General features: G+C 37.2%; 1 protein-coding gene across 2 annotated transcripts in view; it reads right to left on the reverse strand.

Moving 5' to 3' along the window:
• Window positions 1–25,287, reverse strand: part of SMC5 (structural maintenance of chromosomes 5) — an 81,195-nt gene that overhangs the window by 30,525 nt on the left and 25,383 nt on the right. For both annotated transcript variants that reach the window (XM_079790087.1, XM_079790086.1), the window contains exons 5-11: window positions 24,108–24,242; window positions 22,422–22,562; window positions 20,340–20,501; window positions 19,705–19,776; window positions 8,167–8,422; window positions 5,708–5,862; window positions 1,600–1,713 (exon numbers count right to left, since the gene is read on the reverse strand). In XM_079790087.1, coding sequence (XP_079646213.1) covers window positions 1,600–1,713; window positions 5,708–5,862; window positions 8,167–8,422; window positions 19,705–19,776; window positions 20,340–20,501; window positions 22,422–22,562; window positions 24,108–24,242 — 1,035 coding nt within the window. The remainder of the gene's footprint in view (window positions 1–1,599; window positions 1,714–5,707; window positions 5,863–8,166; window positions 8,423–19,704; window positions 19,777–20,339; window positions 20,502–22,421; window positions 22,563–24,107; window positions 24,243–25,287) is intronic.

Here is a 25,287-nt window from a genome sequence, read left to right on the forward strand (position 1 = left end):
TGGATAGAGTGTCGGCCTGTGGACTGAATCCCAGGTTCAATTCCGGTCAAGGGCACATGCCCAGGTTGTGGGCTTGACCCCCAGTAGAGGGCGTGCAGGAGGCAGCTAATAAATGGTTCTTTCTCATCATTGATGTTTCTATCTCTCTTTCCCTCTCCCTTCCTCTCTCAAATCAACAAAACATACTTTAAAAAATACATAAAAAGTCATATATGTAAGAGGAAGTTCTGGTCTTACTGATGAGACCCTTTGAAAAGTTCATTGCTAACAGCACAAGAAAAAAATAATAAAGGTCTAATTTTTAGGAACTTAAATCATATCAATACACAGTTCAAATACTTAGCACAGAGGAAGCATGTGTTTTTGAGGCAAAGCAGGGTACTCAATATAGGCTAAGCTGGTGACTTTCAAAATAGAAATCATCTTAATAACACCTGACTGAACACCCTTCACAATATGTGGTATATCACAGACTTGTAACCCAAGCAACCTACTTCTTGAATGAGCTCTGATACTAGATCACTAACTCACTGGTTAGGCTTAAATTAGACCTAAAATACACAAATGTTTAATTTTTTGAAGTCCATTTTATAATTTCATACATTCAATCTTTTTATGCAGTCACCATATATTCATATTCCCTACCAACTCCCAAACGAGATGGAGGACAATATGGTAATAGCCAAAGCAAGAAAATTTTCTAATCTAATCACTTGTGTACCAGACAAATAGAGGCCCACTTGAGCTGATTTAGGATCTTGTCCTCACTTAGACTTACAAAGGTTTAAATAAACAAAATCTTTCTGGGCTTTAAAAGAAGTAGATGGCATATGCAAAGGGAAAAAAAATCTTACTGACAGGATATATAGCATATATAGCTAATAATAGCATATAAAGCTAATATATACTATATATTATATAGCTATATAACAATATAGACATAATAAATACAATAGCTAACAAGCACTAGCTAATACTTTTTCATTTAATCCTCACAAAAATATTATGAAGTAGATAGTATTATCTTCATTTTAGAGTTGAGGAAACTGAGTCTCACAACATTTAGGCAACATGCCCAAGTTAGTATCAAAGTCAGAATTCAAATTCTGGCAGCCTATGTTCTTAACTCCCAATCTAAGCTACCTTTCAGAGGCTTAGCTTCTTGGTTAGTGGTGTTTTCTAGCCAGATACAGGATTCTCCTTTTTTGAAGATTAATTTATATCAAACAATAACATCAGATTTCCCATCCAAAGATAAACTAAGTTCATTCTAATATAGTTCCCAAAAGGATGTTCAAGACCAAAAGTCCATCATTATGTTTCTATCTTTTTAGACAATGTCACAGAATTACTATTCATATTAATTTCAAATGTTAATTTCAAAATTGTATGTTACAGAGGGGAGTATAGGCTGTTTTTCCTCTTATAAAACAAATTCATTTCCCAATAATAGCATAGATAGGACAGAAATTATTAAAAGAGTTGCTAACACCAGAGTTACAGCTGGTAAAATTAGTCATTAACACTTTTTGCTCTAGTTTGAATTTTAAAATTCACTGGAAGTGCCAAGTGAGTCAAAATATGATTGTTTATACTTGCCTCTTTGAGGAAAACCTCCATATCTTCTTGACTCTCAAATACAAAGGCTCTCAAGTCATTTGATGGAATATGGTTTTCAATATATTTGGCATTTTTATTATCTTTCATATTGATCTAAAGAAAACAAAGAGAAAAAATAAGTTGATTTTCTTGGAATTCAAACAGAGTACTAGAAAACAATCATATTTAATGTAGATTTAATCAGATTAAATTTGATGGCCGAAAAAAAGGGAGACCAAAAAACAAACAAAAATACAAAACCCCAAAAAACAAAACAACTTGTTATTGAAGGGTCAACATTATAAAACATCTACTTAATCTAAATTATTACCCAGAAACATCCAATACATCATAAAATGAAAGCTAAGACTTGAATAGTACCTGATGCATAGTGGTTTTGGTATTATGTAATAATAAAGTTCCTTTCTGGTCAACTCATTGAAAACACTGAAACAGTCTTAGATTGTGACCTGTAAGTAAAAACATTTCTCATCTGTCCCCAAACTTTTTTCTTCTTAATCTTTAAGAGGAATTAATATTATACATGCAATAACTAACTGGTACAAAAACACAAATACCTGAATAAAATTATGAAATGAATGGAAAAAACTAGCTATGAATTGTACTATTAGTGTCTTCAGGAGAAACCCAAGGCTAGTACCACTAGAGCATAAAAACGTAACGATTTGCTTAAAAATACCAGCTAATTAGACATCTCTGCATGCTGAGACTCACTGGTATTTGATGATACAAAGAGGTCAGGAAAAATTTTCAAGAGTTCAATCTATTATTTATCGCAAATGATAAATATGATAAAAAGTACAGTACAATAAATCTCCATAACAGAGGTATATAAAAATGCTCTCTAGGAAATTTAAAGGGAGAGATTAGCTCCAGCAGATGGAAATCAGCTTTCTTGAAAAACAAAAACAAAAACTTTATAAAAATATAAAATGCAGCACACTAGTTAAAAGCTAGGACTCTGGGGTCAGACAGATGTCACTTCAAATCCTGTGTGTAACCTTGAACTAAAATCTCTGAAAAGTTTACTTATTTCATCCTATAAATGGGTAAAGTAAATCAGTCTATACCTCATAGGAATAAACGTGAATTAAGAGTTACAATGAAAAAAATTAGTACAGCACTTGTTACGTAAATGCTGTCCAACATTACTCTCTATTTTAAATTACAGAATATCAATCAGTATAGAAAAATGGAGAAAGATATACAATCAAACAAAATAAAATGAAAACCACATAAAATACTATTACCTGGACATAAACACTATAAACATTTAGTATCTATTTCTTCACATTTGGGGGGAGGGGGGAAGAGGGCACCACATTACTTTATTGGAAGGAATAGCACAATTGAAAGAAAATGTGGATATTTGACCCAACTTATAGAAAGAGTATGCAACAGTAACCCCAATATGACTATAGGAAGTAGAAATAATTTTTTTTATAGCTATGAATAAGCCACCTAGAATTTAGCTCTCATTATCATTCTCTCCCAGGGTGTACTTGTCAGAGATACTTTGTTATGTCAGATTCTGGAGCCCTCTTCTTGTGTAAGTTGGTTACATGGTCATTCAAATCTTTGATGGGTTTCACTTGCTAATTTAGGTAATACTTCTAAAGGAAGTCACAGAAGTGGGGAGGGGGGGATTATTCACTGGCCAGTTTGTTCACTTCCAGTAGAGACTGATTTGCACTTTTTTTCAAGTGTAATGCATACTCCCACTGCATTCATGATCTGGTTTCCTGATATCCAGAAGGAAGATTTGGCCACCTTGTTGGCTTTGCAGCTTATCAGTTTCTTAGCATGCTCCTTCTCATAAGATTGGTGAAGAAAATATTTGGTAAAGTTCTCCAAAGCCACATCTTCTTAGTCACAGTAGTAAGACAGACAGGTAGACATAGGAAGTGTATGTAGTACTCCAAGATGATCTGGTGGTTAATGACAGCATTCTGTTTGACAATTTTTAAAAATGAAATCTTTCTAAACATCCTATTCTGTAGTCTTTTTAATAATTCATTAACATGTCACAAATATCCTTTTATATAAATAGAACCTACAACAACATTTTTAATGGCCGCACAGTATTCCAATATAAGGACCTAGAGTAATTTACATAACTAACAATATCTTTGAAAACTTTGTTCTTTTGCCCCATCATTCTGCTATTATAAACACTACTGTGGAGTATAAGTGTAAAAACATTTTCCCACATTTCTCCAATTCGGTATTGAAATTGTTAGAAATAACTCATGAAAACGGATTGCTAATTGACAAGTTATATGACTAAAATTTTAAGTTTACATAATGTTAACTTGCTTATGAAGATGGCTGCATTTCAAACTAAATCTGAACTTAACCAAATTAAGAGTTAAGTGTGTATGGGAATATATTTGGAAGGAAGTAGTAGAAAAGGTGAAGGGTTATTCCAGGAAGGGTAAAAAAGCAGAGTCTATCATTGTATCTCAAAGATTTGTAAAATGACAATATATGCCAGCTAGTCATCCAAGTTAGTGATAGGCCACTATTAAAAAAACCAAGTGAAAAGAGGATAAAATATCTAATAAAGTTCTAAAGTATTATTTTGAAATTGGCATTTTAATAAAAATATGTTGCAATCACACTTGACTGTAACTTATACTAAGGATCACAATATTTTTCCTTTTAATTTTTTTATACAATATTTTTCCTTTTAAAAAAATATGTTTTTATTGATTTTAGAGAGAGAGGAAGGGAGAGGGAAAGAGATACATTGATGAGAGAAACATCAACATGGGTCGGCTGCCTCCTGCACACCCTCTACTGGAGATCGAGCCCACAACCCGGGCATGTGTCCTGACCAGGAATCCAACCAGTGACATCTTGGTGCATGGGTCAAAGCTCAACCACTGAGGCACATGGGCCAGGCACGATATTTTTTCTTGTATTTTCTCCCAGACCTTACCAAATCAATCAAAACAACCATGCCTGGGTCCAAAATAGATATTCCCTTTTTGACCTGCCAAAAATAGTCTAAATGATATACATCTTAGCAAGAATAGAATACAGTATTATGCATATTAATTTTGCTAATGTAATACTATAAGATGTAATTTTAAAAACTATGAAATGATTTTTAATGAAGTATAACGCAATCATGAGTTTTGGAAAATATAGAATTTTTCATGAATCCTGCAAGAATCTATACTACATTCTTTTCTAAAGTACAAGAAATTATCTAACTAAAACAACCCTAAGTTAATATTATGTATGTACAGCTATCATTACCAAAGAATATGTTTTTTACTTTTTGTGACCAAACTTTTAAAGTATTTCACATATACATCTTCCTGTTAAATCCATGGCCACACTTCATTAGATGATTTACTAAATATAGCTTATCCTATTCTTGATGATCCATGATCATCAATAAGAGCTATCAAAAGGAGTGGATCCAGAGAAATGGAAGCATGGAACAGAGTATGGAATCTCGGGAGGGAAGCCTGGGGAGGGAGGGTGGATGGAAAGTAATCAACCAAAGACCTTGTATGCATAACCCATGGACAAAGGGCCGGGGGCGGGCTGGAGGGGTCAATGGGGGAAAAAAGGGAACATTTGTAATACTTTCAACAATAAATATTTTTAAAAAATGCTATGAAATGTTTATGAGGTCAAACTGTTGGTTTCAGTCTCAGAATCCTTATAATGCTCTGTTTCTGTAGCAAGTGATTTTCTTGTCTACCTTTGTCAGGTACCTTATATCAACATGTATTTACAGCAGTTTTTTACCCCTTTGGCAGCATTTAATCTATTGCCTGCTATGACCTAAGAATAGCAATTGTAGAAGGAACCAGCTAACCACGCTAACTTTATACACGGTTCTTAGTCAATAAAGTGCCATTTTCATATTTCTTTCTAAAGAAGTTCACAGGTGTATTCATCAAGGGCCCTTTAAAAAGCCCATGTATGGATTTAGCAGTATACCAGTTGCTGCGAGTCTGACAATGAAAAACCAGGGGGTATAAATAAGACTAAGAATTCTTAAAACAACAAAAGTCTATAATGATTACAATAAAAAAATAACAGATTCTACATAAACAAAATCTCTTACCATGAGCATTATGGGCTCATAGACTCTTTGCTTAAATTTGTCTCTGTTATTTCTCAGCCATAAAACAGCATCATATGTATCACGATATCTCTGTCTCAGCTTATCTTCCTTTTGATTCATAAGATTGTCAAATTGTACAATTTGATCATTCACACCTAAAATTGAAAAAAAATATTGTTTCTCTGAAATTTTTCATTAGTAAAATAATCTATTAATACAAAAAAAAAAATCTTAGATCCACAAGTTACAAACACTACTTAGCAAGTACCCATCCACAACAAAACATTCTCAAATTTCCAAACACTTGAAATAAAAGGCGATTAAGCTATCAAAATTAAAAATAAAAATAGGTCAGATAAAAAAGAATGACAATAGGCATTCAAAATTCTGAGAAAAATTATTTTTAACTTACCATTATATATACAACATTGAAAAAAAGGGATAATGAAATAAAGATATTTTCTAGGATGTCAAGACTCTAAAATTAATTCCCTAGTACCCCTTCTTAGGAGGTTACCTAAAGATGTATTCTAACAAAATGAGGGAATAATGTAGGGAAAAAAACCCCAGGTGACAAGGAATTCAGAAATAGCTTTATCCAACACAGAAAAGGATCTGAGAAAAATTCCAGATGACTGCCATGCAGAAGGTCTTGAAAACAATCAGTTTAGAAAGGACAAGGATGGCAGGCTCCAGAACTCAAGAGAATGCCAGATAAGATAGGTTGTTGTTGTTGTTTTTTTCAATTTAAGAAAATGGTAAAAATGGTGCTAAAAAAAAGGGTAAATTATAACCTTTAAAAAAGCTATCAATGAAAGGAAATTAAATGATAATACAATACTATGAACAAGTTTCATTGAAATAATATGAATAATACTTAATATTTCTAGCTTAAGAGTTAACCCTTAAATAAAGCACATAAAACTTGATTATGATTCTCAACAAAATGTTTTCAGCCTTAACAATATAAAAACCAGAGTACAATTAGAGAATTTAGAATGTAAGAAGGGAGGAAAGTAAAAAGAAAGGATGGGAGTACTAGTATTTTTAGCTTACAGTATACATTCAAGAAATAGTGACAACTGTTAAATGACAAAGAAAAATTATTCATTATATTAATAAATTTTAATAATTAATAACTAATAATCTCATTTGAGGAACTACAATAATAGGGAGGGGTTTATGAGTTTAAGCTACATCTAAAGTAACAAAATATTAAAAGATGTCTATATATCACATGATCTCACTTATATGTGAAATCTAATGAGTATAATAAACTGACAAACAAAATAGGTCCAAAGGCATGGATGCATGGGACAGATAGATCCCAGAGGGGAGTAGGGTGGGGAAGTAGGAAGAGATTAACCAAAGAACTTATATACATACTAGAGGCCCAGTGTACAAAATTCATGCATGGGTAGGGTCCCTAGGCCTGGTCAGCAATCAGGGCCCATAGGACCTGCCTTCCCCTGGCTGCTGGCCAGGGCCTTCCTTCATTCCATGCTGCCCCCTGGTGGTCAGCGCACGTCATAGCAAGCGGTCGAACTCCCGAGGGGACATTTTGCATATTAGCCTTTTATTATATAGGATTTGCATAGCCTATGAACACAGACAATAATGTGGTGAAGGCCTGGGGTGGGGCAGGGCTGGGTGGAGGAGGGTAAAGGGAGGGGATGGGGAATAGCTGTAATAATGTCAATAATAAAAATAAGTCTAAAATTGACAAATTAAGCTATGGTGAAAAAAGAATATGCTGAAAATACAGGAAGAACTATTAGAAAAAAGTGTTGAAATAGTTAAAAGTGCTTACTCTTGAGAGGGGGTCTGGAGGTTAGCAACACGTTGGGCCTCCCTTCTGTTCTAGTTTTCTTTGTTTTTTAACTATACACATCGAGTACTTTGATAAATATATAAAAATGGGTGCTTTTTAAAAAATTGATCTTATATATACAGAGAAAAACAAATATGGCATATCCTCTATTTGAATAATGCTATAGATCTATCCACATGGTCTATACGCAAGCATGTCAAACTTCTGGCCAAAGGGCCACGTGCCTCATTTATCGCGAGTTTGACATGCTTAGAAGGAAAGAAAAGATATAACTGGATAGGCTTCAAGGAACAAAGTAAATGGAAAGTTTATGAAGGCTAGAATAAAAAGCTTAAATTTGACATGAGAACTAATAGTGAGTGACTCTGTAAAGAAAGCAAAGCATTTTTAGAGAATTAAATAAATTGACATAATTTGATTGAAGACAATGGCCAGCCATTGGCAAATCATGATACATGATAGCCATAGGTAATTAAGGCACCAAGTTGGAAGAAATGAGCTGAGCTTCCTCAACTGGGAGATCTGAATATTTAAAGACACGGTATCAGGGGGGAAAAAGAAAGCCCATCGTCAGAGATGTAGCTCCATTTTATAAACATCTCTTCATCCTAAGTTTAATAAAACTTACTCTTTTTCTCCTTCTCTAGGGTTTCCCTCTCTTTAAGCTTATCAATTATCTCGCTTTCACATGATTCCTTTTCATCTTGAACTCGTCTCAGATCATTTGTAATGTCATCGATTTGGGGTTGAAGATTCACACAGTTTTCTGTGGTCCTCAGTTCATTTTGCAAATCTTCTATCATTTTTCGGGTATTACTTATTCTCCTCTGTCGGTCAAGCTCTGCATTTTGTTTTACTGTTAAAGCCTGCTGAAGTTCCTCAATCTAATAAAACAAAAGACGGTTAGTACTGGAGATTTTTTTTTTCTCCTAGTTTATAAGGTTTTCATAGTAATATAGTTTTAAAAATGCAAAAATCTAAGAACATGATTGTTTTCCTCACTAAAACTTATCCTGCTAGAATTAGACTGTTACTCTTACCAGGTTACCTATATCTTTACTTGTTCACTAATACATCTTAAGTACCTAGAGCAGTGTTTGAAATATAGTTAACGCTCATTAAGTATTTGCTGAATAAACAAATTCTTTATAAAGCCAACCAAGTATCTAGAAAGCATGTATTTACTTTCTAGATATTTACAGGAAGTAAATACATGCTTCATTCATATCATAACACTGAAATTAAAAGTCACACAGTATGATACTTTGAATAAAGTTAATAATAGAAATGATGATTATTTTACCCTATTAATTTTAAACTAAACTATTTTCTTCCAACAAAATTATTTCCTAACACTTCAAATTAACTGTGAGATTTTTAAACATCAACCTATACGTTTACATTTGTTAACTTATATTCAGGGTAAATTATTTTTTTAAAAACTCCTACATATAAGTTGTCAGTGAAATTTTTGTCAAAACAGACAGCACCCACTTTATTAAATAAAATAGAATTTTCTATCAAAAATAGAAGCCCAATGCACGAAGATTCGTGCAAGAATAGGCCTTCCTTCCCCTGGCTGCCAGCACACGGCGGGCTCGCTCTGGCAGCCTGTGCAGTGGCGGCGGTGCTTCCTCCTCACCCTCCTTCTCCGGAGAGTCCCTCTGTGCAGCACTGGTGCTCTCGGGGAGGCGCAGAGGAGAAGAGGTGGGGGGAGGCAGGTGGGGAGGGCTGGCGAGGTTGGGTACACTATTGTATTTCACTTTCCCATTGTGAAAGTGGGATGCAACTGGCCCCCTTCCTCCTCCGCCCTCCACCTCCACGCCCATCGCCACTCCCGATTTGCCGAGATAGGAGGAGGGAGATCTGATCATTTGGGTTACTGTGTAGGTGGCCTCTTCCATCTATTCAAAACAAAGCTGAGCCACCTGTCGCTGCCGCCATGGCCACCACCATCGCCCCGTGGCTGGCCTGGGGATCCCGGGGTGCGCTAACTGTGCACCGAGTGAGCTCCCACACACGTACATGCCCATGGGGCTGCTCCAATGCTAGGGTTTTGTTTATCAGAGCAGCAGGGCAGGGGTGGGGTAGAGGGAGACGCCAGACACTGGGAGCTATGACCTCAGGCACCAGAGGGTTGCCTCTGAGGCCGGGGGCTGGGCCACAGGGAGGCTACAAGGACGGTTGACAGGTGTGGAGCGCCGCAGGGAGGCCCTAAGGAGGCGTGCTGCCCAGAGGCCCGGAGTGGCCAGAGGGCAGGGCTGCCATATTTGTTGGGTTAATTTGCATAATCACTCCTGATTGGCTGTGGATGTCGCAAAGTGATGGTCATTTTACATATTTCTCCTTTAATAGTATAGACAGACAAGGCTAACACATCTCATAATTTGCCTATTCGCTCACTTTCTTTTCCAAGTCACATTTATTCTCTCCTCATTATAAAAGAAACAACATACTGAATTCTATAATCTTGCCTGGCTGGCATGGCTCAGTGGTTAAGTATCAACCTATTAACCAGGAGGTCAGGATTCGGTTTCCTTCAGGGCACATGCCCATGTTGTGGGCTTGATCCCCAGTAGGGGACGTGAAAGAGGCAACCAATCAATGATCTCTCTCATCACTGATGTTTTTCTCTCTCTCTTTCTCTCTCTCTCTCTCTTCCTCTTTGAAATCAATACATACTTTTAAAATCTATAATCTTAATGCGCTTACATATTTACATTTTATTGCCTATCTATAGAACATATTTTACTAAATGGCATGACTAAAAACGTATTGAGAGCAGTTTCTCATTATCCTCATATGTCCTTGCAAAATAAAATTCTAATACCTGCATAATGTCCTGTTATATGGACATACTACATTTTACCCATTCTCTATTGTTGGAATGGGTTGGTACCAATTTCTTCCTAAAAACTTAGCTTTGGAAATGTTAAGATAGTAAACGAAACATATGCCAAAATCCCTTCACCTGTACCAATACACAGGAGAAAAAAAATATTTGAAAAATTGAGTTATATATCTGAAAATTAACAATATTCAATGGGTCTAAAAGAAGAAAGCAAACAAGAAGCCATAGAGTTTAGCCAGGAGAGTCCAAGCCATTCAAGAGAATAAATAGGCATGTCATAGAAGACAGGCATAGAATTAAGAATCACCAAACACATGAGGAAGTCCAAGTCCATGAAAAACAACAAGAAATTTAAAATAAAAAGGAGACATATGTACTACTATTTGTAATACCTTAAACAATACCTTAAACAATAAAAAGAAATTTAAAATAATCTTGCCCTCTCAGCAAAATGAAGACACATCTTAGGTACCAAAAAATCATCCAAGAAACTATGATGACTAATGCCATCATACCCGTGTTTATTAGCTCTGGCACAGTAAGTCCAAGCCTCCTAGATCACCAATCTTCACTAGGATACCATTTCTGCTATCTTTCATTTCTCTTCTTGTACTAACTAAAATTTGGCTATTCCTGACATGCTTCTCCCTAGAGCCCTCTGAAGTGTGACCTTTTCCTTCCATAATCCTTCAGAGCACTTTAGGACTCAGAGGTGAGGAAGGTATCCTGATTAATCCCCACTATACTACTTCCTCCATTAACAGCCCCACTTCAGTTCCTTTGAAGACCATGTGATCAGACTTTACCACCATCATCTTTGTCGCTAGGTTATTACCTACCTCCCTCAAAATTCTTCCTTACCCTCTTCACTCAGTGATGACTTTAATACCAGACTGACTCAATGCTGTCCTCTCCATCATTATGTCTGTCATCATGAGACTTAAACATACATACAGAAAAATAAATTTAACTCTTTGGCCTCTGTGTTCCTTGACTTCTTCAACTTCACCCATCTTTTTTTTTTAATTTTTAAAATAAATAAATATACACACACACACACACACACACACACACACACACACACACATATGTATATATTTTATTGATTTCAGAGAGGAAGGGAGAGGGGGAGAGAGATAGAAACATCAATGATGAGAGAGAACCGTTGATTGATTGCCTCCTGCACGCCCCCTACCAGGGATCGAGCCCGCAACCCTGGCATATGCCCTTGACCGGAATCAAACCCGGGACCCTTCAGTCCACAGGCCAACGCTCTATCCACTGAGCCAAACTGGCTAGGGCAACTTCACCCATCTTTACCTAAAACCCTCCTTCCTCATCCAACTTCTCTTACTGTTACATTGTAGATCATGTAAATCTCCCTTAAATCATACTTCTGAAAACTCTATATCCACAATACTACTCTTTGATCACCATTTCCTTTCCTTCCATTTTATTTGCTATAGTATTCCTATTCCAACCATCCTTTGACCCCCATAGGGTTCTGCAATCCATTGACCTTACTACCTTTTAAAAAATCCATCATTTCTTTCCTTAACCTGCTGAGGTTCCAGAACCCTCCACTATAACCACTCCCTTGCAAAGACCTATGGACACACCACTAATCCTATTATCACACAGGCCAGGAGAAAGCCTAGTTCTTTTTAAACTTAACTATATACCTTCTATCTATCTGTATGTAAGCAATTAAACTAACTGGAGAAACTCTCTAAAATCAGCCACACTTTAAATCTATGGCCACAAAACTTAAATAGGCACTTCAAACAACCTATTGCATTTCTCTAACAAATGTAGTTGTAATTTGTTACATTCTGAGAGGAGTTCACATCTTACCCTCCTTCCTCAATTCTTTATTGCTATAGGCTCTCTCATCACTCAGCTAATGTTCTTGTCTTACACTTCTAATGGCATACTCAAAATCAGAGTACTCTGATCAGAGTGCTTTTTTCCATTTTCTTATCACCCTAACTTCCAGCAGTACTCACGCTGCTTTATCTTGTATAATGTAAGGGGAGTTCTCATAGCTACCTAACTAAATCTAATCCTGCAAGGCTACTCTAAGCAGTGTTTCTCAAATTATTTATGAAGAACAATTTATAAAAAAATTTCAAGCCATCACAGTCAACTTTAATTAATTACAATAAATTACTAACAATCATTTTGGGAAACTATTTGGCCTATGATATTCTACTTCTAGAATATTATCAGAGAAACAAAAATACATGTTCATAAATAAATGTATATGAAATATTTATGGCAGCTTTATTGATTATATCCCTAAAGCAAAAACAACCTAAATGTCCACCAATGGCAAATGAATAAACAAATTGTGATTTCAAGATAAATGAAAATACAAACAAACCAACCAAAAAATACAACATATCAGAATTTGTGGACAAGTCTAAAAGAGCAATGAGGAAAATTTATACTAATAAGTTCATACACAAGATGAAAAGTCTCAATCTGAGCTTCTACCTTAAGAGCCTAAAAAAAAAAAGAGCAAAATATACCTACTTACGCAGAGGAAAGGAAATAATAAAAATATGAACAATATCAATGAAACTGAAAAGAGAAAAATCAATGAAACAAAAGGCTGGTTCTTTAAAAAAAAAACAACAATATTAAATTTAACAAAACTCTCACAAGATTGACAAAACAAAAAACAATCCCAGAAGAAACAAATTACCAATATCATGAATGGAACAGGGGTATCACTGTATCATTACAGACCTTACAGACATCAAAAGGATAACTGGAGGAAACCAAGATGGTGGCATAGGTAAACACCTAAAGTGCTGCCTTGCACAACAATTTCAAAACTACAACTAAAAGTCAAAACGGACATCATCCAGAACCACAGGAAGGCTGGCTGAGTGGAAATTCTACAACTAGAAGGAAAGAGAAAAGCACACTGAGACTCAGAGGAGCTGCAGGAGGCAGAGGTACTGAGATGCACGCGTGGAGAGGACTGGCAACTGAGTGCGCAGTTGGCTTTCTCAAGCGGGAGGGAGACTAAAGCTCTGAACTCCAGTTCTGGGCGAGACTCATTCGGGGAGAAACTGGACTGTCCGGCAGCAGGCGGAACTCAAGGGTGGTTTTCTCTCAGAGGTGCTTACAGCGATTACCACAGGACACTGAGACACAGGAGCCTATTAGGGCAGGGCTGACAGGAAACCAATGCTGTCTGCTCCGCCCTGAGACTCCGCCCCATCCAAGCTGAGCACAAAGGCTTTTGCAAGTCTTGTCTCATAAGGGTGTCTCCAGCACAGAAGTTCTCCCATAGTAGACACAGCTGATCCTCACAGCCAATTGGCCTGGAGGTCAATTCCTCCCAGTGATACCAACAACAATCAAGGCTTAACTACAACTACAACAAGACTGTGCACACAGCCCACAAAGGGGTGCACCAAGAGTGTCCACCTCAGGTAACTGGGGAGGCTGAGCCACTGTGCCCTATAGGACATCTAGCACACAAGGCCACTCTATCAACTCAGGGAAGCAGCCAAAATGAGGAGACAAAGAAAGAGGTCACAAATGAAAGAAATGGAAGAAAGCAAACGACTGGATATAGAGTTCAAAACCACGGTTATAAGATTTTTCAATTTTCTAGAAAAGGCCGATAAATTTAGTGAGACCCTCAAGGATATGAAAAAGGACCAATTAGAAATTAAGCATACACTGACTGAAAAATATTATATAGAGATCCAACAGCAGACTAGAGGATCGCAAGAATCAAGTCAAAGATTTGAAATACAAAGAAGCAAAAAACGCCCAACCAGGAAAGCAAAAAGAAAAAATAATCCAAAAATATGAAGATAGTGTAAGGAGCCTCTGGGACAACTTCAAGCGTACCAACATCCGAATTATGGGGGTGCCAGAAGAAGAGAGGAAGATACTGAAAACCTACTTGAAGAAATAATGACAGAGAACTTCCCCCACCTGGTGAAAGAAATAGACTTACAAGTCCAGGAAGCACAGAGAACCCCTAACAAAAGAAATCCAAAGAGGACCACAAAAAGACACATCATAATTAAAATGCCAAGAGCAAAAGACAAAGAGAGAATATTAAAAGCAGCAAGAGAAAAACAGTTACCTACACGATTGTCAGCTGGTTTCTCAACAGAAACAATGCAGGCCAGATGGGAGTGGCAAGAAATATTCAAAGTGATGAAGAGCAAGAACCTACAACCAAGATTACTCTACCCAGCAAAGCTATCATTCAGAATTGAAGGGCAGATAAAGAGCTTCACAGATAAGAAAAAGTTAAAGGAGTTCATCACCACCAAACCAGTATTATATGAGAGAGAATGCTGAAAGGTATTCTCTAAGAAGAGGAAGAAGAAAAAGGTAAAGATAAAAATTATGAATAACGAATACATATCTATCAACAAGTGAATCTAAAAGTCAAGTGAATAAAAAAATCTGATGAACAAAATAAACTGGTGAATATAATAGAATCAGGGGCATAGAAAGGGAGTGGACTGACAATTCTCGGGGGAAAAGGCTGTGGGGGTGTGGGAAGAGGATGGACAAAAATCATACACCTATGGATGAGGACAGTGGTGGGGGGGTAAGGGCAGAGGGTGAGGTGGGAACCGGGTGGAGGTGATCTATGGGGGAAAAAAGAGGAACAATTGTAATAATCTGAACAATAAAGATTTATTAAATTTAAAAAAAAAAGGATAACTGGAGAATCTATAAACACATAAATTTAACAACTTAAGACAGAATGGACCAATTCCTCAATAAACACACAACTCATCTAATTTGAAATAGATTATTTGAATAGCTTTAACTATTAAGTTAAATTCATAACTTTAACCTTTTGCACTCGGATGTCGAGTATGTCTCAACATGGTTAGCATCGGTAGCAGGAATCGAGAAAAAAGCAAGTGAGTGCAAAGGGTTAAACTCCACCTCAAAATATCCAGATCCAGGCAGTATCATTTGATAATTATTCAGAATATTTAAAGGAGAATTGCCAATTGCACACAATCTGCCCGAAAAAACAGAAGAGGAAACTCATTCATTCTCAGAAACACAGGAATAGAATTTTTGAACTTGATAAAGAATACCTATAAAAAATTATAGCTAGTATTATAGTTAACTAGAGGCCCAGTGTATGGAATTCATGGCGTCTGGGTGGGGGGGAGGTCCCTCAGCCCGGCCTGTGCCCTCTCACAGTCCAGGAGCCCTCAGGGGATGTCCAACTAATGGCTTAGGACAGTGGTCCGCAAACTGCGGCTTGCGAGCCACATGAGGCTCACAAGCTGTGGTTTGCCGCTCTGTTGACTAATGAGTTTGCCAACCACTGGCTTAGGATGTCAGTTGGACATCCTTAGCACTGCCACAGTGGCAGGAGAGGCTCCTGCCACCGCCGCTGTGTTTGCCAGCCGTAAGCCCAGCTCTGGCTGAGCAATGCTCGCCCTGTGGGAGCGTACTGACCACCAGGGGGCAGCTCCTGCATTGAGTGTCTGCCCCCCTGGTGGTCAGTGTGCATCATAGCGACTGGTCGTTCTGCCATTTGGTTGATTTACATATTAGCCTTTTATTATATAGGATGGTGCAAAACTCAATGCTTTCTTCCTAAGATCAGGAAAATGGCAAAAATGCCTAAGCTTACCATTCTTATTTAACACAGTGATGGAAGTTTTAGCCAGTGCATAAGGAAGAAAAAACAGAAATAAAAGGCATACAAATCAGAAAGGACGAAATAAAGCTGTCCTCATTTGTAGATGACATGACTGCCTATGTAGAAAATGCCATGGAATCTATTAAAATGGGGAGGGTTAGAGAAAGAGATAGAAAGATATGGAAGAAGCCCAGACAATATGGCTCAGTGGTTGAGCATTGACCTATGAACCAGGAGGTTGTGGTTCAATAACAGATGAGGGCACATGCCCAGGTTGCAAGCTTGATTAGTAGGGGGTATGCAGGAGGCAGCCGATCAATGATTCTCATCATTGATGTTTCTCTCTCTCTGAAATCAAGAAAAATATATTAAAGAAAAAAAATGTTTAATTTAAGCTTTAAGAGTAATGAGTAGAATAGGTTTAAAATATATAACTTCAGAAAAAATGGATTAAGAAAATTTTGATCAATAGCAACAAAGTAGAAAGGGGCACAGGGGGAATCAAACCATGCAAAGTAAGTAGTAAACAACAGTAAATGTGAATTGGCTAAACTCCTTTACTATATGAAGTGTCTCACACTAAATAGAAAAAAACCCTCAAAATAAAGCCCACTATATATTATTTACAGTAAATAAAATGAATCAAAACATGATATAGAAAGAACAAAATGATGCTTTAAAATCTAGGAAGCAAAAATATAATTTAAAATAAATAAATAAATAGATAAATCTACACTCATAGGTACTGACACTTTAAAAATGAATAAATCAGTCCTAACCGGTTTGGCTTGGTGGATAGAGCATCGGCCTGCGGACTGAAGGGTCCCAGGTTCGATTCCGGTGGTCAAGGGCATGTACCTTGGTTGCGGGCACATCCCCAGTAGGGGGTGTGCAGGAGGCAGCTGATCAATGTTTCTCTCTCATTGATGTTTCTAACTCTCTATCCCTCTCCCTTCCTCTCTGTAAAAGTCAATAAAATATATATATATATAAAATAATAAAATAATAAAAATGAATAAATCAGATAGGTATTAAGAAAGTAGGACATTTGTGTAAATATAATTATAGTAAGCCTATTCTAACATATATCTCCAGACCTAAAGACAAACTACACATTCTTTTAAAATATACATAAAACATGTAAACAACTAAATATAAAAGTCCAAAGAGGTCTTAAAAAATTCTAAAACAAAGTTATAAAGACCACAATTATTGTCAGGCCAGTGTGGCTCAGTGGTTGAGCATTGACCTACGAACCAAGAGGTCATGGTTGATTCCTGGTCAGGGTACATGCCTGGGTTGGGGGCATGTTTGGAGGTTCTTCAAAAAATTAAAAATAGAACTAGTATGATCTAGCAATTTCATTTCTGGGTATTTATCTGAAGAAAACAAAAACACCTAACTTAGAAATACATATGTAATTCCATGTTCACTGCACTATTATTTCTAATAGTCAAGATATGGAAACAGAAATCTAAGTGTTCATCAATGGATAAATGGAAAATATGATATATACACAATGGAATATTATGCAGCCATAAAAAAAGAAGTAAATCCTGTCACTTGCAACAACATGGAAGAAACCTGAGGGCTATTCAAAGTGAAATAAGCTCACAGACACAGAGAATAGATTGATAGTTGCCAGAGATAGGAGGTGTTAATGGATGGGTGAAATGGGTGTTGGAGGGTCAGAAGGTACAAACATCCAGTTAAAAAAATTTGTAACTATATACAGTAGGAATGTTAACTAGACTTATTGTGTGATCATTTCACAACATCCTATATAATAAAAGCCTAATATGCAAATTGACCATCACTCCAACACACAAGATGGCTGCCCCCATGTGGTCAAAGATGGCCACCACAAGATGGCCAGCAGGGGAGGGCAGTTGGGAGGGACCAGGCCTGAAAGGGAGGGCAGTTGGGGGAGGTCAGGCCTGCAGGGGAGGGCAGTTAGGGGTGACCAGGTCTGCAGGGGAGGGAAGTTGGGGGGGGATACAGGCCTGCAGGAGAGGACAGTAGGGGGGGACCAGCCCTGTAGGGGAGGGCAGTTGGGGGGGAACCAGGCCTAAAAGGGAGGGCAGTTGGGGAGATCAGGCCTGCAGGGGAGAGCAGTTAGGTGTGACTAGGCCTGCAGGGAAGGACAGTTGGGAGGACCCAGGCCTGCAGGGGAGGGCAGTTGCAGGGGACCAGCCCTGCAGGGGAGGGCAGTTGGGGGGAACCAGGCCTGCAGGGGAGGGAAGTTGCGGGGGACCAGCCCTGCAAAGGAGGGCAGTTGAGGGGAACCAGGCCTGAAAGGGAGGGCAGTTTGGGAGATCAGGCCTGCAGGGGAAGGCAGTTAGGGGTGACCAGGCCTGCAGGGGAAGGCAGTTGGGGGGGACCCAGGCCTGCAGGGGAGGGCAGTTTTGGGAGACCAGCCCTGCAGGGGAGGGCAGTTGGGGGGAACCAGGCCTGCAGGGGAGGGCAGTTAGGGGCAATTGGGCCAGCAGGGGAGGGCAGTTAGGGGTGACCAGGATGGCAAGGGAGGGCAGTTAGGGGTGACCGGGCCAGCAGGGGAGGGCAGTTGGGGGCAATCAGGCCTGCAAGGGGAGCAGTTAGGCATAGATCTGGCTGGCAGGGGAGTGGTTAAGGGGTAATCAGGCTGGCATGCAGAAACAGTTAGGGGCAATCAGGCAGGCAGGCAGGCGAGCGGTTGGGAGCCAGCAGTCCTGGATTGTGAGAGGGATCCCAGATTGGAGAGGGTGCAGGCTGGGCTGAGGGACACCCCCCCTCCTGTGCACGAATTTCGTGCACAGGACCTCTAGTATACAAATATCAAATCATTATGTTGTATACCTAAAACTAATATAATGCTATTTTTAAAAAAAAAAAAAGAGTGAAAGAGATAGGAACAATAAAAGAGCTGACAATTCTGAAAAAAAAAGAAAAAATTTCCAGAGACTCTTAGAACAAGGAAATGTCAAGTACAGACATCATGTAGAACATAATTACTCCAGCACTACCTCCTACCCAAATGTACCCGTACACATACCTTGAGCACATAACACTGGCAGCCAAAGCTTCTGCCATGAAAATCTGAGGTTTATTCTCTAGGGAAATAAATAAAAGAAGCCTTGGACGTGAAGATAAAGGCACAGGAAAAGGGGTGAGGCTGAATATCTACCCCCAAGACATAATTTAAAATTTAGTTGTTGAATGGTCCTAGAAAATAGAACCCCACTTACATTTGGGGATTTGTTAGCTAAAAACCCCACTTTCTTGCCCAACATTCTAAAATAATTTTGCCTGAAGCCCTATCCATAAAAAATACTTTGTAATCAGCTTTTTAATGCCCCACTCTTGAAATAAACAAAATAAATTTCTTATAATTTTTTGCTATTAAGGTAACTGAATCCAATTTTATCATTACCCTATTAAAAAAAAAGTACAGCCACACAGCTATAAAGATGATAATGCATATCTATGATTAGTTTTGAGCAATTTTTCCTAATTATCCTCTGTGCAACCGTTATACTTCCAACATTAGTTCCCTCATATATTTTAAGAAATAAATAAGGAAGATGTTAAGACAATTCCCAAACAAAAGGTGATCCCAAAATCCAGACCTGAACACAAACGTTAGAGCAAATTAGTATAATAAAAACTTCAATACAAAATCTTACATGTTTATCTTTCCTTTCTATAACATCTTGCTTTTGTTTGCATTTTTGAGATGTCTCCTTAATATCTGTTGCCTGTAAGATTGAACCAGAAGGGGAAAGATGTTAGAAACTCAAGCAAAATAAATTATGTGCTTCACCCATCCAAATATTAATTGTTATGTAAGTTAACCTACAATGCTTTTCCATGATTTCTTTCAAACCAAATATATCATTATCACACAAAAAAACAACACACGTTATCTGCAAATCTATAGGAGGTTATTCCTATGGGTATTAAAAACAACTGTAGCAATACACAGACATGTTGTTTAGTCTCTTCACATTTATTTTCTCATGTTCTTTCATCTGATCCTAAAAACAATCCTATAGGATAGCAGAGTCCATAGTTTAAACTATTCTCAGGAATATTACTTGAATACTCTTATAATTAATCACATTTTGTTTTCCTCTTTTTATATCTTGATATTGCTATAAAGTAGCAACCTTCCAACAGTGATGATTAGAACGTTGCAAGCCCTATGGTGGTACAATTTCTAGTTAAAAAACTTAAGAAACCAACGCTACATGTCTTGCAAAATATTTTTTGTATGTGCTAAAATAAAATACAGAAGTCCAATATTGAGCCAGGAAAGTACCTTCGCTTTGATTTGAGCCTCCAAATTGTGACGCTGCATTTCTATTTCTTCAATTCGACGTGTTATAGGAATCTGCCCATCTTTAAGTTTTCTTACTTCATCCTTTACTCGGTCACGAGCTTGTTTTACTTCTTCATATTCCTGACGAACATTTTCATATTCCTTGCAATTATTTAAAAAAAAATCATAAGTTAATGCACTACTAGCTTAAACTAATACATATACTAACATCAAGGTAGAAGCAGAAACTAAATCTATGAAAAGACTGTTTTGATATCCATTTGACAGGTCTATTAATATAACATTTGCCCTCTGAAACAACTTCAGAAATGGTGAATACGAACACGGTGATTTACTAAGAGTCTTGAAACTTTGAGCATTTATCTCCATCAGTAGTTTGGACTCTGATATCCATCTCTTCCTGTTTCTGATATCCTAATGGCTAGTAAAATGAGGTTCTCCTCTATTCTCTCAATAGAGAAGGGATACAGGAATGTATAAAGAAGCAAAAGAAACTCAGTTATGAAAAATAAAAATGAAAAAAAGTGTCAGACAAAAGGAAAATGAGTAAAAAAACAAAACAAAAAGAAGCATGCAGGTGAAAACGATGCTTGTTATGTCACAGGAATTAATAAAAATAAGTGGAGCACTAAGATGAAGTTAAAAAGAACATAAGTAAATGTTAGAGTAAAGCAAAAAAGAAAAAAAAGACTGATGTCAATATCAGAAAATAAAAGAGAAACTGAAGACTTCGCAAAACAAAGATAAAGTGTAAAAGTACTAATGGATATAGAAAAATTTAATAAAAATGAGTGGAAGAATGGAAAAAGTTTAATAATGGAATTATGAGACAGGGTAGGGTGAAGTAATGGCAGGGGGTGAGGACAAAAATAGAGGCACATATTTTTCTAATCTAGTAACAAATATTTCCATCCTAACCCTGGAACAAACATTATAAAACTTTCTTATTTCTTTTCACCCACTGTAAAGGAATGCAATGAGGGAATTGAATCTTTAGCTCAAACTGCAGTCATAAATAATAAAATATACATCACACAGTGATTAGAAACAGTAGCCTCAAAAAACTTATGAAGTACGTGAGTCGAAGATTACAACTTATATCCTTCAGCTACCTGTCTATAGCTGAATTTGATATTAATAGCACACTCCAAGTAAATTTTTCGTGACCAGAGGCCACTCAAGAATTTAATTTTTACTATGTGTAAACATTTTTATATCATTACCATTTTATAAAATAAAGCTAATCTGTTAAGGACAAAAATTTGGAAGAAATCCCAGATTTGAGTCCTTAGACTTAGTAAATTGTCACTTGTTACTATGTTAATAACATAGCACACAGCTATATAATAACATAGAGACAGATACATTTTATTATATACTAGAGGCCCAGTGCATGAAAATTCGTGCCCTGGGATGGGGGAGTCTCTCAGCCCAGCCTGCATGCTCTCACAATCCGGGACCCCTTGGTAGGGTCCAGTCCCATCGCAGCATGGCTCTGGTTCCCCAGGCCTGCGGGCCGGAAGCAAGAGGCCAGTCCAATTGCAGCATGCGGGCAGGAGGAGGGACCAAGATTCCCAGATTGCAGCACGGCTCTGGTCCCCAGAGCCTTCAGGAGGGGGTAGGGACCAAGAGGCCAGTCTGATGGCAGCATGGCCCTGGTTCCCCGGAACTGCAGGCGGGGAGAGGGACCCAGAGGCCAGTCTGATGGCAGCATGGCCCTGGTTCCCTGGAACTGCGGGCGGGGGGAGGGACCCAGAGGCCAGTCCGATGGCAGCATGGCTCGGTTCCCACAGCTCCCTCCCGCCATCACACTGTGGGCAGCCAGGACCCAGGACTGACTTCCGCTGCGCAACTGGGACCCAGGACTGACTTCTACCGCACCGGCCGGGACCCTAGCCTGGTGTTCAGTGGTCCGGACGTTTAGGGCGTGACGGCCTTGGCTCTTTATATATTAGGATTATAAAAGCAAAAATGAACAAAAACACCTAATTGGAATTTGAGTCCTCCTTTCTAACTTACTTCAAGAATCACTATTTTTGCCTCTAATAACTAAGAACTTACCACCCATGGCCTTTTAGCTTCAAGCATCTCAATCAAATCTAAATGTCGTTTACGTTCATAGAACCTCTCCACATCTTGTTTATATCTTTCATTCCTCTGAACCATTTTCTCTAGATATTCCGTTTTCTCTTTGCATGAGGTCTAAAAGAAATATTTGTTTAAACTATTAGTTTAACTGAAAAAAAAAGACAACAGGTCAAATTTTTTAATAATAAAAAATGTATTTTATTTAACAAAATTTTACAGTGAAGAATTCCACAGAAGTTCTTAAAAACTATATAAAACAGTCCTAGCCAGTTTTGCTCAGTGGATAAAGCGTCAGCCTGCAGACCAGGGTTCTATTCTGGTCAAAGGCATGTACCTTGGTTGCAGGCTCCTCCTCAGCCTGGGCCCTAGTTGGGTTATGTGCAGGAGGCAACCAATCAATGTGTCTCTCTCACATCCATGTTTCTGTCTTTCCCTCTCTCTTCCACTCTCACTAAAAATCAATGGGAAAATATCCTCAGGTGAGGATTAACAAACAAAACAACAACAAAAAACCCCAAAACTATGGAAAACATGCACATGTAAGCTCTGGTCTAGGCACTATAATTTATTAGTCATGTGACTCTGAGGAAGCCCTGCCACTTCACTGAGCCTGGACTCTTTTCGCTTAAAGAGGAGAAAGTTAACTGCCTCATTCATCTCAAGGGTAGAAGCAGTTCACTTGCTTTGGGTAAAAGCTCATAAACTATAATGTGATATACAAATGAAAATATTAATGTTATGAACACCCATGATGTAAGGATTTAGAAATGAGATGAAGAAAAGCTACTGCAAAATAACAAATACAAAGATGTACTTAGAATTTAGTATAATATATGCTTTTTTTCTTTCACATGACAGTAGGTAATTTCAGTGAGTGTTTCAGATGGAAATATTAGATTGTTTGATGTGGGGACGGTAAACAGAGGTCTGAAGGTAAAATAATTACAACTCCTTTGGTCATTCACTCTGAATAAGTGTAATAATAAAAATAATACTAAATTATAACAAAAACATATTATAAAGTATAGACAGTTACAGTATAAGAAAAAGCATTTATAAGATATCTTATTACAAAAACTTACAGAATTATTTTAGTTTCTGGGCCCTGAGAAATGATTCATTAAATAAAACACCTTTACAAACAATATGCAAAAAGAGACATTTTAATTTATGTTTTATTAAAGACGAAAAAATCAACACTTCTACTAAATGTATAGTTTTCTTACAAAGTCTACCCTCATACAACTGAAATAATATCAAAACTGGCTGAACAGAGACACTATATTAAAAACTGTATGGTATTTGCTGCACTTATCCAAAGCCTTACAAAATGCCTGGCACATAGTAGGTATTTAATAAATATTAAGTAAGAGAATAATACTGAAACTTCTGAGACAAAAATGCTTTGTAATACTATTATTAGTTCCTTAGAAATTCAATAACATATATTTGATGAAATGACAGTAAAAAATTTCTAACTTTACATTTATCAAGTCTATTCTCACTTTTTGTAACTTAATTAATGTTAGCAATACAATCCTGCATGAAAAAAATCACAAATATATGAATTTACTCAATGGATCAGAACTCACTTTTTCACATTTTGAGACATAGAAATCAACGAAGGGCAATTAAAATGAGTTGTCCATTTATAAATACCTCTAGTTGTTTTTCTTTCTCCCTGAAGTTTTTGAGTTCACAGTGATATCTATGCATTTCTGGAGGACCAATTGACTTCTCAGTAGCTTCAAGTAGTTCAATTTTACTGAGTTTTGCAAATTCTCCAACTTTATCCTAGAGCACAAAACTTAAATATCAGCAACTATTATCATTTATAAATATCTCCAAAATATTTTTCACTCAATGATCACACTTGTCAAGATGAAATAAAAGAAAAAAATATTTTGAGATGTGCTCTTAATATAAACTATGTCCTTTCATATACTATTCTTTAAAATAACAGAAATAAATTTAGGGTATAAACTATCATCTTTTTGAGAACCTTTAAAATTTTCTGTGAACACCTTCTTATACCCTACACAAGAATAAACTCAAAATGGATTAAAGACTTAAATGTTGAACTCAAAACCATAAAAATCCTAGAAGAAAATATAGGCAGTAAAATCTTGGACATTTCTTGCAGCAACATTTTTTTGATATATCTCCTCTGGCAAGGGAAACAAAAGAAAAAATAAACAAATGGGACTAAATTAAACTAAAAAGTTTTTGCACAGCAAAAGAAACCATCAACAAAATGAAAAGACAACCCACTGAATGGGAGAACATATTCAATGATACATATGATAAGGGCTTAATATCCAAAATTTATAAAGAACTTATAAAACTCAACCAAAAAAACAAACAATCCAAGTAAAAATGGGCAAACGACCTGAATAGACATTTCTCCAAAGAGGACATATAGAAGGCCAATAGACACATATGAAAAGATGCTCAACATCGCTAATAATCAGAGAAATGAAAATTAAAACTACAATGAGATATCACCTCACACCTATAAGAATGGCTTTCATCATTAAATCAACAAACAACAAGTGTTGGCGAGGATGTGGAGAAAAGGGAACCTTCTTGTATTGTTGGTGAGAATGCAGTTGGTGGAAAGCAGTATGGAGCTACCACAAAAAATTAAAGATCAAACTGCCTTTTGACCCAGCTACTCCACTTCTGGGAATATATCCAAAGAAATCTGAAACACTAATTTGAACGAATATATGCACACTTAGTTCATTACAGCGTTATTTACAACAGCCAAGATTTGGAAGTAGCCCAAGGGGCCATCAGTAGATGAGTGGATAAAAAAATTTGTGGTATGTTTACAGAA

Source organism: Cnephaeus nilssonii, assembly GCF_951640355.1.
Source record: "Cnephaeus nilssonii genome assembly, chromosome: 14".
Lineage (NCBI taxonomy): Eukaryota > Metazoa > Chordata > Mammalia > Chiroptera > Vespertilionidae > Cnephaeus > Cnephaeus nilssonii.